General features: G+C 48.9%; 5 protein-coding genes across 5 annotated transcripts, besides 2 other annotated features; 4 read left to right on the top strand and 1 right to left on the bottom strand.

Moving 5' to 3' along the window:
• Positions 1–806: 806 nt before the first annotated feature.
• EKO05_0005369 (uncharacterized protein) lies at positions 807–2,474 on the bottom strand (the record flags this gene model as incomplete). Its single annotated transcript, XM_038945978.1, has 1 exon — positions 807–2,474. The coding sequence occupies one exon, from the start codon at positions 2,472–2,474 to the stop codon at positions 807–809; it is 1,668 nt and encodes a 555-aa protein (XP_038798388.1).
• A 563-nt stretch (positions 2,475–3,037) lies between these two features.
• Positions 3,038–5,260, top strand: EKO05_0005368 (uncharacterized protein; the record flags this gene model as incomplete). Its single annotated transcript, XM_059636588.1, has 5 exons — positions 3,038–3,081; positions 3,136–3,276; positions 3,329–4,177; positions 4,229–4,766; positions 4,817–5,260. 5 exons carry the CDS (start codon positions 3,038–3,040, stop codon positions 5,258–5,260), a joined length of 2,016 nt encoding a protein of 671 aa, XP_059492571.1.
• Positions 5,261–5,643: 383 nt separating this feature from the next.
• Positions 5,644–5,664: a tandem repeat.
• Positions 5,648–5,682: a mobile genetic element.
• Positions 5,683–6,548: 866 nt separating this feature from the next.
• EKO05_0005367 (uncharacterized protein) lies at positions 6,549–9,149 on the top strand (the record flags this gene model as incomplete). The annotated part of the gene is made up of 1 exon (XM_038945977.1): positions 6,549–9,149. One exon carries the CDS (start codon positions 6,549–6,551, stop codon positions 9,147–9,149), a length of 2,601 nt encoding a protein of 866 aa, XP_038798386.1.
• Positions 9,150–12,374: 3,225 nt separating this feature from the next.
• Positions 12,375–12,863, top strand: EKO05_0005366 (uncharacterized protein; the record flags this gene model as incomplete). The annotated part of the gene is made up of 1 exon (XM_038940232.2): positions 12,375–12,863. The coding sequence occupies one exon, from the start codon at positions 12,375–12,377 to the stop codon at positions 12,861–12,863; it is 489 nt and encodes a 162-aa protein (XP_038798385.2).
• A 219-nt stretch (positions 12,864–13,082) lies between these two features.
• EKO05_0005365 (uncharacterized protein) lies at positions 13,083–13,554 on the top strand (the record flags this gene model as incomplete). The annotated part of the gene is made up of 2 exons (XM_059636587.1): positions 13,083–13,271; positions 13,321–13,554. 2 exons carry the CDS (start codon positions 13,083–13,085, stop codon positions 13,552–13,554), a joined length of 423 nt encoding a protein of 140 aa, XP_059492570.1.
• Between the last annotated feature and the right edge of the window lie 2,578 nt (positions 13,555–16,132).

Here is a 16,132-nt window from a genome sequence, read left to right as displayed (position 1 = left end):
TAGACCGAGATGTACAGTCGGTACATCTGTTCAAGTTGCTCTGCTCAGCGCATAAATTAACATGGGACTAGTCTTCAGGAGCTTTGGCAGGGTTGAAGCTGTCTCGCTTGTATGTGTTCGTAGACAAGTTGTTACGCTCAACAACACGATGGCAATGTCGAAATATTCAGTATTTAACGCACTGCTGCTTTGCTAGAGGCTTGATACATCGCATCAGGCCGTGCCAATTAGTGTTATCAAAAGTATCATGGTCCTTACCATCATATCCATCGTTATCTCAGGCATATGTTGTAGTTGCTACACCCGCCACGCTACCCTCAATAGCATAGCAATCTCTGCCTTTGGATGCGACTCCAAGAGAATGCGGCTCGAAACAATGTAGGGGCTCCGTAGCCTGGCTCGCGGTAGCTGGGGCTTCGCAATCCGACCATGGGCGCCGAGATGATGGCAGAGATAGGCGCCTATGTTTGGCGGTAACATCAACTGTGGCAATAGAGGTAGGAACTCGTGAGCGTGTGGCCATTGCGGGCAATTCGAAACATAAGAAAAGCGTCCGTATAGGAGGTAAATGCAGCGATATGGGCATACGACGATTGTTGTGTGGTAGGGTGCAAGGAAAGGTCATAGTTAGAGAGCGAGCACAATAAGAGGAAGCGCACGGGCGGGTCTGATAATGGTTGGGATAACATTTCTCAACACCAAAAAATCGTTCACTCAAGTTTGCCAGCCATCCTGGAAAAGCTCGAAAAGAGCTCCCGAACTTGCAAGCCAGTCAAGAAAGCCAACAATCCTGCTTCGTTAGTCCATTACCGATACTCACTGCCGCAATCGCCCATGACTTTAAACACCTCTTCCCTTCTGCTCTTCTCAAGGACTTCTCCAATGCTCCTCTGGTCTTCCTCGTCAAGTCTCCATCCGTACGTCTTGAGATTTTCTTCTGTATGCTCACTAACACCCATACGCGCGCCAATGATGACTGCACCCACATACGGGAAGTCGAGAACCCACCTTGTAGCGACGTTCGAGATGCAGACATTGTGCTTGTTCGCTATAGCCTTCAAAATCTGCAACAAGATCTGAAACAGATCCCAATCGCCCCATGTCTGAATCATCTCGAAGTACTTCCTTTGCGAAGGTGTCGAGTCAGGACCAAACAGCTGTGGCTCAGGTTTGCCGAGCCACTTCTCAGCAAGAAAGCCTCCACAAAGAGTGCCATATGTGAGGAGTTTCACATTGTGCCGCGCACAGACCTCGCCCATCTTAAATCGTGGTCTTGCATCGATAAGGGAGAATTGAACTTGGTTGGTAACAACAGCGATGCCGTTGTCTATGACTTCTTGGAGCCGCGCTGTGTCAAAGTTGCAGAGCCCCAGATTTTGAACTCGTTCGTCCTGCTGCAGAAGCCGCAGCGCCTCGATGTACTGGTGGTCATTGTAATCTTGCCAATGGAATTGCAGAAGATCGACCTTGTCGGTGCTCATACGCTGGCACCGCTCCGTGACATTGGCGCGAATATTTGCAGGCGTCACGGTGATCTTTTGAAATACGCAGTACTTTGTGGCACCGAAGACGGCATTGGGGTTAGACAGTGAGGATCGCAGCCGACCAAAGATAACCTCAGCGTCGCCGTAATGGTCGGCCATGTCGAACGCAACGAAGCCGCCTTCAATGTATTCGACGAATTGCTCGAACATCTGTGTCTGAGACGCAGTGCCCCATGATGGACTTGATAACTGCCAGAGACCCGCGAACAGTTTAGGGAGCTCGATGTCGCCGATTCTGAAAGTCTCCAAGGTGGTTGATGTCTTCCGTCCGGTGACCTGGCCTTGACGGAAACCTTTCTGATACGTCATTGTCTGTGTACCACTCTCGTGACCAAGCATAGTCGTAAAGACTGCAGTGCTTCGTTCGAAGGGGAAGTCCTGCGCGGAGGCAAGCCATCTTTGGCGACACCGTAGCAATGAACTGAAGAGAGAGTCTATCACTGGCCTCTCCTCTTCATTGAGATCCCTACTGCCACTATCGGACAACAAGCGCTTTTGGAGCGCAGTCAATGCCTGCACGATATCGCCGTCAACAGAGGCAAGACAGCAGTCAATTCTAGTCGACCGGGGCACAGTGTGTCCGTCGTCCAGGTTGACAATTTCATCTACAATCTTGTTGAGTATTTGGAAGCTCTCGAGAACTAGCCCACATCCTATGGCGGAGCGTAGGCGCTGCTGGGCTCCTGTGAAGTTCGATGTCGAGGCAATCCCTTCGGCCGTCGATTGGAACAGCGGACCAATGGGCTGATTGGAGGTTTTTCTGAGGTAGACTCGCGTTTGTTCCTCGAAAATTCTTGTGACTGATGGCTCCGTTGTCAAGATGACTCTGATCACGCTTCGAAGCGCGTCCGCCGGAAGGTTTGCTATGATGGTGTCTGTCATCATGTTGACGTGTGCCGTCTTGGCTTTCGAAAGTGGTATGAAGGCCATGCTGTTAAGTGCGTATTATCTCGATGTGTGATGTAGGTTTGATGCCAACTTGCTTGGCTGCTTTACCCTTCTACTGTGAAATAAAGGTTGTTGAGCGAAGAGCCCACGTGCCACGTGGCCGGCGTCTCAGTCCCCAGTAGAACACCGGCGATCTGCAGGACCGATAGAGAAGTGGGCCAAGATCACAACAGCTTAACTGAAGGAGACCGGTTGGTCACTTGTAGATTGTGCTATATCCCGTTGGAGATACTCGTGCGGGGTCAAAGGTTCCGACATGTTCATATCATGGCAAAAGCCTCATACCAAACTCGCCGGCGACATTTTGACACACTTCCCCACAATGGCGGCATGTACCACCAGGATTGGAGGAGAATGATTGAGTTGGAGAACGTGATGGCTGCTGGTGTTTCCTATGGCGGCTGCGTGCAAAAAGCTGTTATGTGTCAGAAGGGCAGGACCTCAAAGCGGTTAGCGTGTAAAAACAGCACTGATAAGACACCTTACCATCGAACCTAAAGCATCTCAGAGACTGCACATGACACCTGATACATACATTCGAGGTTATGGAGGCTGATGACATACCTGGTCCCCGACCTTCGAAAGCCGTGTGAGTTCCCCTCAGGTCGACTATCCAGTTTCACTGTGACTGATTTGCTTCAAGATCACATGCTTGCCTGCAATGTCGCAAGGTTAAGATGAAGTGCCACAAGACGGCGCAAGACACGCGGTGTGTTAGATGTACGCGGAAGTCATTGCAGTGTGATTTCCTTGGACATCGGCGCGGTCGAAAGCGCGGCTTCAAGTTGGTCAAACCTGCTTCCTCCAGATCATAGAATGGCTGACGTGTGTTGTAGATTGCAGAACCACAGTTCAAGGGGCCAAGAAAACGCTGCAACGACATCAGCGAACGGTGAGGCAGTTACTAAACCCTCAGAGACATCAAACTTATTAGCTCAACATGTTGAGCATGACATTGCTGTAGCGGGTGATGCGGATGCCTTGACAGATGCACGCGGCGCTCGAAGGCCAACTTCTAGACCACGTACTCGACCCCAGTCAACGCGACGTTCAGGTCAAGAGTTCTGGACGCAAAACGACGGCTTTCGACCTTCTGATATCCTTAGTCGGCAGGCTACAAGAGGAGACTTCTCTTTGCAAAACGTGCTAAGTACCGAACACGAACATGCGGCTGAACAAAGGATACAGGGCATCTCAGACGATGACCTTATCGACAAAGGCCTGGTCAACTTTCATGTTGCTACCTCGCTGTTCGATGGGTTCATGAAGCACCTTAATCCTTTTATCAGTCAACTAGACCCTTCCCTACATACCTTCCGGTACGTCCGGGAGACGTCATCGTTCCTCTTGGCCGCTGTCCTGGCGGTAGCTGCTAAGTTATTGCACCCCTCGCTACATAAGTCTTTACTTTCTCATGCTGAAGGGCTCTTCCTGGAGAGTTTTCGCTGTGGTTCGAAGTCACCGGAGACCGTACAAGCAATACTTATCCTAACATATTGGAAGGATCCCCACGATAACCGCGCATGGTTATCTGTAGGTTATGCTATTAGGATGGCCATCGAGCTTGGTTGGCAACATCTTGGAAATGATGGAATGAGAGCCCCGGAGAATACGTCTGACCGTCAAGCGATGCATTTCAGGAACATAGAGAGAACCTGGCTGGTATTGTTTGTCTATGATCGAAGGTAGGGAATGGAAGTCATTGGCCTTGTAAAAGGATAGTGACCTGTGAACAGCATAAGTCTGCAGACCGGCAAACCTTGGATGATCGAAAGGAGCAGCTATCTGGAATCAGTGAGTAAGTGGCATTTACACGCTCTTGAAGTGGCCAACGACCGGTTGCTTTGCGCATTCGTTTCGCTCCGCCTTATCACTTCCACCCATTTCGAGATGGTGACGACACAATATGCTCAAAATCAACGCCACGAACCCTCGCAGTATCGATCTTTGCTGCGTTTGCTTGACCGACAGATCATTGATTGGCAAAAGAGATGGACCGAGACAGTTTCTGATCAGGGCGAGGATTGTCATGCTTTTTTAATCCCATTCTACGGCAGCTACGCACGACTGCTCTTGTTTACTTTCTCGCTGCGCGCATCGGTTAGACTGAGGGATATCGTGACTTCCGTCGATACAGAGGCAATTTGGAACAGCTGCTCGAGCGCACTGGATATGCTCAAGCTCGTATCTGAACCTTCGGCATCTCAGCTGGTGTACTTTGCGCAAGACTCCGTCCATGTCATGATCGCTTACGCAACGGTATTTCTTATCAAGGTGCCTGCTGCTTGTCATTGCTATGGAGCCGATGCGCTAACCCGAGCTAGCTCTTACTCTCAGCACCAGCATACATCCGGATCGAAATGGAACTACCAGCCTTGGACAGCATTCGCAATACAGCAGAAATATTTGCCACACTTCGAGCACCGGCCGGCACGAGCTGCTCATTGCAAGCAGCGTTCTTACGCAATGCTCTGATTGAATACGAAGCAATCAAGGCACGTCGCACATCACGCTCGCACATACCCACCGCACCCGCCGCGACTGCCGCACCCGTTGACCTTGCGGCCCCCCGCTATTCGCCCACTTATGCGCAAGATATGCAAAGACCTGATGCCACTTCAGCCTGCGATGATCGGGGCACCATTGATTTTGCATCGGAAGAAGCATCAGCCTTCGATATGGGCTTTATAAACGACGAAGCCTGGGTCCACATGTTTGCTAACGCTGGATTCAACATTGGTCAGGGTGTATTTTTGTTACCGAGCTGAATGCCCGTGTTGCAATTGTTCCCATCTCTAGCAAAGCCAAAATCGCACACGATATCAATACCATGGTTGAATTCGCTTATCATTGCTCCGTCTACCTGTTATTGCTCAGGGCCCTCTCCTCCTTCCAACTTGTCATGTTTGTCACGGGCAGCAGCTCGTTTTGCTTGCCACCCCTCTCCATTACTACGCGCACGTTCGAACGATAATAACTCCCAGCGAGATCTTCCCTTCGATATGGCCTCCGCGGGCCCTGACACGATCAGACATTGATAGCTTGCGGCCAACAATGGCTTCTATACCCAGCTAGGCAAGATGCAGGACCTTTGGCGTAATCAATTATACCTACTTCGTCCAACATCATGACCTTTGTGTTGGAAAAAGTCTTGATTGATTGATTGATTGATAAGTTTAACGTCCTGTGTTGAAAAAAGTCTTCTGCAGGTTTGACACGATGTTTGGGCCCTTACTGCTTCCATCCCATGGTCTATGAAGACTAAGGTCAAGGCTACAATCAAGAGCAGAACAATGCTGGCGCTTAAGTACACATAGAGGTATGAGAGACATCTACTGCCGTGCATGGGACCAGTTGAATCAAGATCAGACTTTTTCGGCAAGAGGGCTATGGTCATCCATAACATTTTTCGACACGCTCTCTGCAGCGCATGCTTTGGGTAACAATCAAAGATGAATCTGGTAGCGCTGCCTCCTTCGCCGCTTCCGAAGATACAAAGCCATCAAATCTAGATACTTGGTTGTGGTGGTCGGGCCGGCGTTCAAAGTCACTGCCAGAGCTAGGTATGCGCTAATGCCAGAGATAGACTGGTGCCTTGGAAATGCAACCCGACGACCTTATCAGTACTCCGGCATAGACTTTAGAGTCAAGACATTGTCCGTAATGTCAATGTGGGGCTTCCACTCTCATTGAAAGTAGCAGTCACTTGTATTGATGAAAGGTCGACTGCAGTTCTCCACGACTTCGCTCATTGTCCAGCGTGATGGCCAGTATGACTGAAGCAATGTATCTCGTCACCCGTTGATCGATTGAAATGCGCACCGGCAACTCTAGATAAACGATTCCGTGGTCGGAGGAACTAACGGCTTGATACCGGCATCTTGGCATTTCCATCGGCCTCCCACCACATCTTTGGGGAAAACCTGTGGAGCGACCAAGCTAACATCTGTGCACAGTCAAGCTGTACCTGAGCTATATAGTGATGAGTTATCTCTGACGATCTGCAAGTTTGCCACATCCACCCCAAAGACGATACCTAGGTGGTCTTCTTCCGAGATGCTCTTTTCCGCCTCCATCTGGACAGGCTTGCTCTACACCTTGACGCAGGCACATGCATCATCGCAGACTTTGGCAGATCGACCATGGCTTGATCGAACCCTGCCGAACGAACAGCGACTTCAGCTGTTCTTGGACCAGCTGAACAGCACTCAGAAATATGCCATGGTGCAAGGCGATACTGAGCTCGATGATAACGGAACTGGCGTCAACCCATGCATAGGGCACATTTCCGGTAATGAGACACTTGGAGTACCCTCCATCTGCATGGGAGATGGCCCTGCGGGGGTTGGAAACAGCTTGAATAATGTGACCGCCTTCCCAGCCCCAATTGCTGCCGCTGCTTCGTGGAATACCTCTCTCGAATATGCTTACGGCCAAGCATTGGCCCGGGAACACATGGCGAAAGGTCGCAATGTCGTTTTGTCACCCACTATCAACATCCTCCGGTCGCCACTGTGGGCCCGCGCAGCGGAGACTTTCTCAGAGGACCCGTGGTTGACTTCCCGCATGGCTGTAGCGGGTGTCATGGGCGTCCAGAGTCAAGGAGCTCTAGCCTGTCCTAAGCATCTTGCTGGGTACAATCAGGACACAAATCGTTTCGGGGTGGGGCCCGATTGGGATGCCGTTGACGTTCACATCGACAAGCGAGTGCTCCATGAGCTCTACTTGCCCGCTTTCAAGGCATCTATCCAGGAGGCAGATGCCGCTTCTATCATGTGCTCCTACAACATGCTGAATGGGTTTTTCGCTTGCGAAAATGACTGGCTCCTCAACACCACATTGAGACAAGAGTGGGGGTTTCGCGGCTTCGTTGTCGCTGATTGGTATTTTTCCACGCGCAGTACTGTCGGTGCAGTCATGGCTGGTCTAGATATCAGCATGCCCGGAGGTTCGCTGGAGAGTTCGTACGGATTCCCAGCCTACTACGGAGACCTTCTGATCGAAGCCGTCGACAACGGAACAATACCAGCCTCGCGCGTTGACGATATGGTTGCAAGAGTGTGGCGATATATGTTCAAGCTTGGAATGGTTGACAATCCACTGGCCGGAGATGCAGATTCCGTGGCAAGAACTCAAGCACATCTTGATCTGGCTCAAAAGATGGCCGAGGACGGATCCGTTCTTCTGAAGAATGACGATCATACGCTACCTCTCTCGCCGCAGAGATACAATCACGTCGCCGTATTCGGCGTAGATGCAACCAACCAAAGCCAAGTTACAGAGAACCATGGAGGTTTTGTGATCGATACGACAATGGTAGTGCAGTCGCCTTTGGATGCGCTGAAGCGGCGAGCTAGCAAAGAAGGCAACATGACAGTCAATTATGCGGATGCCTATCCCGGCACGGGGGAGTTCCCGACGGTACCTTCCAGCATGTTTGTCAACGATGGCCTGAATGTGACGTACTACACCACCACAGACTTCTCCGGACCTATCAACCAAACCGATTTCGTACCCAACATCACCGCGGCCTTCTTTCCTGAGGAGCTTTGGGAGTCATGGCCCCAAGTATTTTCCTGTGTCTATGAAGGCATCTTCAGAGCCAATACAAGCGGAATGCATCATTTCTCCCTGGCCGGCCAAGGAGATGCCATACTCTACGTCAATGGAACAGTCACCGCGAACATGTCCAAAGCAAACTTTGGGAACACCATTCAAGGAATCGCGGATTTGAGAGCAGGAGACGAAGTGTCCCTGTCCCTGAACTATTCCATGGGCTACTCTCTGTCGACTGGCGCATATGGGATCACACTGGGAGTCGATGTAGGCAATGAAGCAAGGGACGAAGAATCAATTTCACTTGCAGAGAAGGCTGATCTCAGCATTGTCTTCGCGTCCGACAGGCACTCTGAGGGCGCTGACAGCAACATTGGCCTTTCTCTTCCTGGCGACCAGGACGCAGTCATATCTCGAATCGCCAAGTGCTCAAAGAAGACGGTTGTGATTCTCAACACCAATTCGGCCATTCTCATGCCCTGGATCGACCAAGTGGATGCCGTGATGCAGTCCTGGTACGGAGGCCAGCAAATCGGGCTGGCGCTTGAAAGACTGCTGTTCGGCGACATCAGCCCCAGCGGCAAACTGCCAGTGACATTCCCCAAGACACTGGACGACGCCATCCAAATCACGTCAGATCTACACGTACCCTACGAGGAAGGACTGAACGTTGGCTACCGGTGGTACGACGAGCACAGCGTCGATCCGCTGTTTGCATTCGGGCACGGACTCACCTACTCGACGTTCGAACTGGGCCGTCTGACCGTGCAACTCGCAAACTCCACTGCCACAGCTGGCCCTGCGCACGTCGTCTGCTCCACAACGTTGACAAACACGGGAGCCGTGCGTGCGTCTGAGGTCGTTCAACTCTATGTTTCGTATCCGGAGGCGGCTAACGAACCCCCCAAGCTGCTCAAAGCATTTGTCAAAGTTCACCTCGTGGCAGGCCAAAGCACGGATGTTTTGCTGCAAGTGCTGATGGATGATTTGAGGATTTGGTCCGAGCAGAAGGAGGATTGGGATTTTTCACATGGCGAGTATAGCTTTCTTGTTGGATTCTCAGCAACAAACATCATCAGGGAAGAAAGGATGTTTCTTTAGATAGGTTGGAAAGAAGTTTCTTTAGATGGATTAGAAAGAAGTTTCTTTAGATATGTTAGAAACGACCGCGCTAGATCTCGCCAACCCCATCTGCAGTCGCGCGCAATGTTCAACATCACCTTTGCCCAGCGCAAGCTCCCTATGCTTTGTGAAAAAAGCAATGTTTTCGACCAAGAAACGTGCTCCCCACAAGCCGATGAACCAAAGATGGTGGGCACACCGACAGTAGAAACCGTGCGTTGTTGCATTCTGGGCTGCTCGCTCTGTGTATCGTAGATAGTACAACGCGTATCGTAGATGGTACAACGCTGCGAGAAGTAGATTTCTCCTCTCTATTCCTTCCCTTACATGGCCAAAAAATAGAGAGAGAAAAAAACATACAACAGCGGGTATTCGCTAGTGGTCACCCACCTAACTACTAATCCGCCGGTACGTTGCTTAAATAGGGCTGAGCGAACGGGAAGCCTTGTTGTCTCCTGGCCGCTCACCACAAAAGTCCTTAATTCTACTGTATCCGGTGTTGGTGCTGCTTAAAACAGATAACAAAGAGCATAAATTTGCAGCACACTAGTGGCGCGGAAACTCTAGTATCCGCCGGCGGCTCCGGCTGTTAGTGATACCGATCTCCCCGATCTCCGGTTGACCCCTACTGTTTCCTGTACGAAGGAGTGCGTCTTTTTCCTAAGGTATAAGCAACCAGCAACCAGCAACTAACAAGGCGTTGTGCAATAACCAACCTGCAACAGCTCTGTTAGTAGCACACTGAACTCTTGCGCAATTACCGGACGCGACTTCACGCTGCGACTTTATTAATCTTACAGCGTAAACTTGAACTCTGTTAGGGTTTAAGAGCAGAGCTTTTGATTCCACTTCCTTGTCTAGAGTATTTATTCATACCTTCTTTGCACACCTTAGCTTACAATTGCAGGTACAATTGCAGGTTCCACAGCATATACGGACGCTGAATTTCTAAATTCTGCTGCACTGCAGTTGTTGTCGCCGCTTCCCCTCGCGTCACACAGACTCAACCTAAACAATTGCACGCACAAATATGCTATCTGCCCAACCACGTCTTCCCCAGGAGCTGTGGGACATGATTACCGCATACCTGCTTCCCTCGTCAGCTGTATATGCAGCAAGTGTTTTTAAATTTGAATGCTTTGCTTATGATAGAGTGTGGAATGCTGTGTTTAAGAGCGCAGATTGGCTAGAGAGTAACAGCGCAAAAGACGCAAGCATCGTGCTGTTTGGCGCTGATCTAGATGTTCTAGGCAGTGCTACAAAAGACAAAGCACAGTCTTACTTGGTGCTAGCTGCTTTTGACTGTTACGGAGACCTCCAATACAAAGAAGAACTTCTTTACTCAAGCCTTCGCAGGGAATCTTAATTTGAACCGCTTACGCTAGCTATAAGCAGGCAAGACGTACCTGAGATCCTAGGCAAGGACTTTTCTTATTTGTTCTCTTGTAGCAAACAAGAGATACAAACAAAGTATTGTTATTGGAGAGACCCAGAGAGAAAAATAAGATCTCTAGGCGCACAGAACATCCGGGGGATTAATGGCTCAATTACACAGCTCCAAAACCTTACGCCTATCTTCCTCTTAAGTCTTACTGAACTCCCGCTGAGGAATCTGGAATCTTCTGGCTGCAGACGCAGTAGCAGAGTCCCTATCCAATTTATATTCCGGTGCTTTGGAGGACCAAGCTTCTGGACTGGGAGGCCACCGCTTGTTAATGTTATGCTAGCTAAAGAAGGGGAGCAGAGCCAGGAGGAACATATATTTAAAGGCTTTACATTCAATAATGAGGAGTATGGGAAGTATCACCGGCAAGATACAGACTGGATTAGCATTGCAGAACTAGAGTCTAGGCAGGATTGTGTTGCAATTGAGGTTTTGTAATATCTTTAATCTATAGGAAAATGTAGCTCTGCATGTTGCTGCCCGTCTTTACTGTAGTAATAGGCACTAAGTACAGTTGTAACATAGCCTTTTTTTACTGTTAACATTGGTTTTATTAGAACCCTGCATATACTTCCACAGAGAGTCTAAGCAATTAAAATGCAAATTATGTGCCTAGCTGCAAGAGCATAACAATTTTAGAGCTAAGCATAGGATTTAAGATAACATCTACAGTAGCATTCTTACATATAAGAGCACCAAAATTAACTTAAGCTGCGTGTGCACATTAAGCTCAAGAAAAGGGGCAGAAGCAGAGGCCTGCGTTAAGATCTAGTGATGAATTACAGCGAAGGTAGAAACTTGGCTGGCCCTCCTGGGAGCCAAAAATTTGGCTGCCCCCCTCACTTCGAGCCAAAAAGTTGGCTGTCCTCCTTGTAAGCCAAAAGATTGGCAAGGTAACGTGCTCAAGCAGGTGCTAAGAAGTGGCTTTCACGCTATAAATTTTGGATCTGTCGCATCAAGCTCAGCTCCTGCATCACTTAAATCTTCTACCAATAGAGGCCAGTTAAGGCTACCATGCTTCCATCAACTTGGTCAGCGCAGCTTCCTGCTTGTGTCAGCTTCAGCGATAGGGAAATGCCCATAAGCAGCAGTTTCCTGAATACAACAGCTATTAATCCTGTGGCTGCCAATACCGAAAACGCCTTCGACCAACAGTCAATGTCCTCCACTTCTACCTTCCCAGAAGTTAGCCCGTCGCCAATCTTTCAACCCACAGGAAGTACTTCTTCGGGACTGAACACTGAGATGGACTCGTCCATGGAAAACGAGCTTAACCCTGAAGAAGCAATCGCCTCGCTTTTCGGTGTGAAATACTACTACAACTGTTATCGCTATATGGTAAGCTAGATTAAGAACCTCTATTGTACTCGCTAACTTTGTTGGAGGAGTTAATTATTATGGAATGCGAGGCCTTTTTTCTAGCGACCGACAGATTACTGGCCATTAACATCATAATAACAGTCCTTGTAAGTTATGACAATAGAGTGGTATGTGCGTATTCTAATAGATCGCAGGCCGCCAAAGTTCGAGGCCGCCGCGAAGGCAAATCCACAAACGAAGGCCTCCAGTTCATTCGAAAAGTAATACTCGGTATTAATTCCGATGTCGACTTTAATGCGCTGAACACCACGTACACTTCCGCTTTTGCTACGCACCTTTATGAGAACCGGGTAGACATATTTGCTAGAACATCGGGACCAGCAAAGTTGTTCAAAGGACTTCTTACACATATCCTGGATCGCCGCACATCCAGGTATTCTATGGGGGCTAGATTTTGGCCAACCCAGACTCTCATTAGTTGTCTCATAGATGTGGAATTTTGCACTATCCAGGATCTCGCGAGTCAGATCATCAACCGACAGCAGGATAGTCCTATTCTGAAACGTAGCTTCAACGACGCTACACTACACAGCGATGTACTCTACTCAAGGAAACGTCCAGCACTCCAGGTCTCTGATGCAGCTCCTGGTCCCAACTTCCCAAGTTATACAGCCAGCGATCGGTACCCTGGATCTGGTTCCGGAACATTCACTAAGCGCCTATACGCACATACTACCAAACTTGGAAGTAGCTCAGATTCAAACAGCTTGCTAAGTCAGCCGAATGTCAAAATCTCTTCCCATAATGGCCTACTCGCCCAGCCCGCTACACATACCATGCCGACACAACCTCAACTTTTAGAACCGTTCGTCGCATCAGCAGAGTGCAAGACTGCGCTTCAGACTGCCGCTGGTATACGATCAAGATAGACCTCCACAGTCATAATCATAGTTAATACAATTTCTTCTATTTATCTGCTTCGTCGTCCAAAGCACGACAACACTTACGAGAGCACGTGATTCATCTGCCAATCCGTTAGCGTTCGCCACGTAGCTCAGTTGAAGCTCAGACCACGAAGGCGCTCCGGCCACGTCGCAACACGCGAGACCAAATATTACGGCCACAAGCACTCTTTCCTTGTTCACACAATGCAGTCTTTTCCTATTGCGCAAGTAGATAAGGTGGAACAACCCCCAGAACTCAAGGAATTGGTATTAGGCTTGCGCGATGACAAATTACGAGAATATGCTGTTCGCGTCCCAATCCAGCATTCATCAGCAACGTTCAACGTTGACCGACAAACGGAGCTTTTAACATACGTGAAACAACTATACAACGTAAGGAGTCAACACACGCAGTATTTTAAATTACCTAAAAATTCCTTAGAAACCTTTTGCACACGCCTTTGGTGCTGTCCTGCAACGCGGTGTGACCGTCTTCAGCGGCCCCTTTTCATATACTCTCATACCCGTCGATCTGATTGACATTCCCCAAGTCTCAATAGACGGGAGCGCTCTAGAAGAACACAGCCTCCTTTACGTCCATTCAGGTCCACTTCCGGTCAAGGTTACATCTGGGCGGGTTGTGCTCATAGTATTCGCCTGGCAGAAGAAGGAGTAACCCCATGGATCATCAATGGCTTGGGGGTCTGTATCGAAAAGATCATAGTTCAGAAACATCTCAGGATTGGTTTCAGTGTACATCGTCTGGTCGTGCAATTCTCCAGCGTTGTGGACGCTGTCGATGAGTGGCGTATTGTGGTACATTCCCGTATCTGGTAGCGAAAGCGCAGCCGTAAGCTCAAAGCTGCAGGCTGTTCGAGAATCAGATTGCCTTAGTGGTGCTTGGTCAACCCGTCGTTTATGCGTAGCTTGCTTATCACCATCTAACATTACAGTTATTACGCAGTTCTCTCCGTATTCGATCTTTACTTACTGTCTGGCTGTTCTCTTTTCCTCTTCTTGCTGTTTCTCTTCTTCTCGGGTTCTAATAACAGGAAGGCTGGCGCTAGAATTGTGCTTTTCCTCATATAATACTGAGTTCTTATCCGGACTAATCTGCCTGTTTCTGCGAATGCCAAGCATTGTTGGTACACTCTCAAGTATGTACAATGATCTAATGGCTTGACTTGGGCGTATGCTAACACAAAGAGCAGGTCTCTTTCTTTCTCAGACAGCTGTCGGACATCGAACGCACTTTCTGAATACTTGCGGTACTCTCTCTGGGATCGAGAGATTTTGCTGAGGTATGATTTGTCCAGCCTATACTGCCATGCAATCTCCCATCCTGCCAAGGACAGCTCGATCGATCTGTACAAGGTGGACTCGTTTGTATTGGAAAGCAGAGGTACCAACTCTTCATGAGCAGTTCGCGTCATGTCGACAACAATCTGCACGTTGGCATCGGAGATTGATGTGATCTTCGCTTCTAATGCAGCACATTGATCCTTTGACAAGGTTTCCGATGAAATGATGACTTCAATCGCCTGGGAGAGTGACATGATCGCATTATCTGACATACTGGCTAGTCGAGACGGCTAATAGCGAATGGCACAATCCTAACACCAAGATATGGAATCTCGGTACCTAATTTGGAATATCTTGACGGGGAAGCGTACTCGGCTCCTTAGAACTGAAAGTGGCTCGCTTTCAGTGGCTTGGGGTTCCGGACTTGTATTGGTGGGTCGTGACAGTCTATCGACTTCGGAAGCTGCCAGATTCGTGGTTCAGGGGGAAGAGTTACCAGATTGTTGGCCTTGAAAGGGAGGTCGCCAAATCTTTGGCTTTGGAAGGGAAGTCGCCAAATCGTTGGCTCTGTAGGGGAGGTTGCCAAATTGTTGGCCAGGGGAGGGCCGAGCACCGGCTTTATGTGCTGAGAGCAAACGAGCTAGTCGGGCAACGGCAACACAGCTCCCGTCCATCCAATGCAATACTGATCCATCACACACACGTGCACAACAACGAGAATGAATAAGAAGCGGAACCGTCCCCGCAGCTCGTGGATAGACCAGTAACCATGGACCCGCGGCTGATATTCGTTATTGTAGGCTCATCACTCATCGGCCTCTTTCGACTTCCAAACGCCATAGCAGCTGTTATGGAACTCGAACTTCTATGGTTAAGGCAAACCCTTATACTTGTACTCGCCATACTGGCGTACTGCCTACCTATATTCCCTTGCTCGATAGCTATTACGCTCGCAGTCAAGGGGCTCTACAGGAACGCACTCCAATATCACCTTCTCACGCTACTCATTTTCTTACTCCTTGACATGGTAAGCACGCGAAAAACAGTGTAAGTGGAATGCTGTCCAGCTAAATCAAATCAGACATACGCGCACCACTGGCTCCACTCAAAGTCTTCGAAATCATCGAAATATCTCTGGTGTCCTCTTTCTGTGACGATTGGAATCCTTATTGGGATCATAGTAGTCTACTTCGTGAAGTAAGGTTCTAACTGCTCTGATTCGAACCGTCACAAGACAACTAACAGCGTTAGTTCATACACCATACTGGCAGTACTTGTTCTCAACATGCTTGCCTACATCTATATGGCTATCAGAAGTAGCTTGAACGATAGTGCAGGTAGTCTACGTGTATGGCCAAAGCAAATGATCTATTCTGCCTATGCGACTGTCAACATGTTAGCAGTGATAACAGCTAGCATCGATATTTGGGATAATCCCACATCGGATATCTCCCAATATCTCCCTCTGGTAAGTTGTATCTTCTCAGCACTCAAGCACTATCTTATACAGCTAGCAGACTATTTCTTTGTTACACCCTCGATCCCTTCTTCCTGTTCTACAACGCTGTTGCAAAAGCCATGCGAAGCCGGTAGTAGAGACTGGCTGCGAAGACGAACACATTCTGCCTAGTCAGCATAAATCTCACAAAAGTGAGACGGCAAAAGTAGTCCTTGAGCATGTTTACCACAAAGAACACTGGGATATCACAGATCTTGAGAGGGCAACGCTGGCAATGGAAAGTCTCGGACCTCAGCACGCGGAGGTTCTGCAAAACATCCCAAAACGTCTCCCGCAGGAGAATCAGGACCTACATGCATCCCTAAAGAATGCACTTAGACAAAATAACCAAGTATAAACTGTGTAGAAGCTAAAGCAGCTAAATATATATTAAAATATAAAGAGCTCAAGGCGTGCCCTCATAATCCTTACTAAGTCACAAGCAGATAAACAT

The sequence above is a fragment of the Ascochyta rabiei genome, chromosome 8 (genome assembly GCF_004011695.2).
Source record: "Ascochyta rabiei chromosome 8, complete sequence".
NCBI lineage: Eukaryota > Fungi > Ascomycota > Dothideomycetes > Pleosporales > Didymellaceae > Ascochyta > Ascochyta rabiei.
Note: the sequence above shows the minus strand (reverse complement) of the source record. Positions and strands in the feature narration are given on the sequence as shown.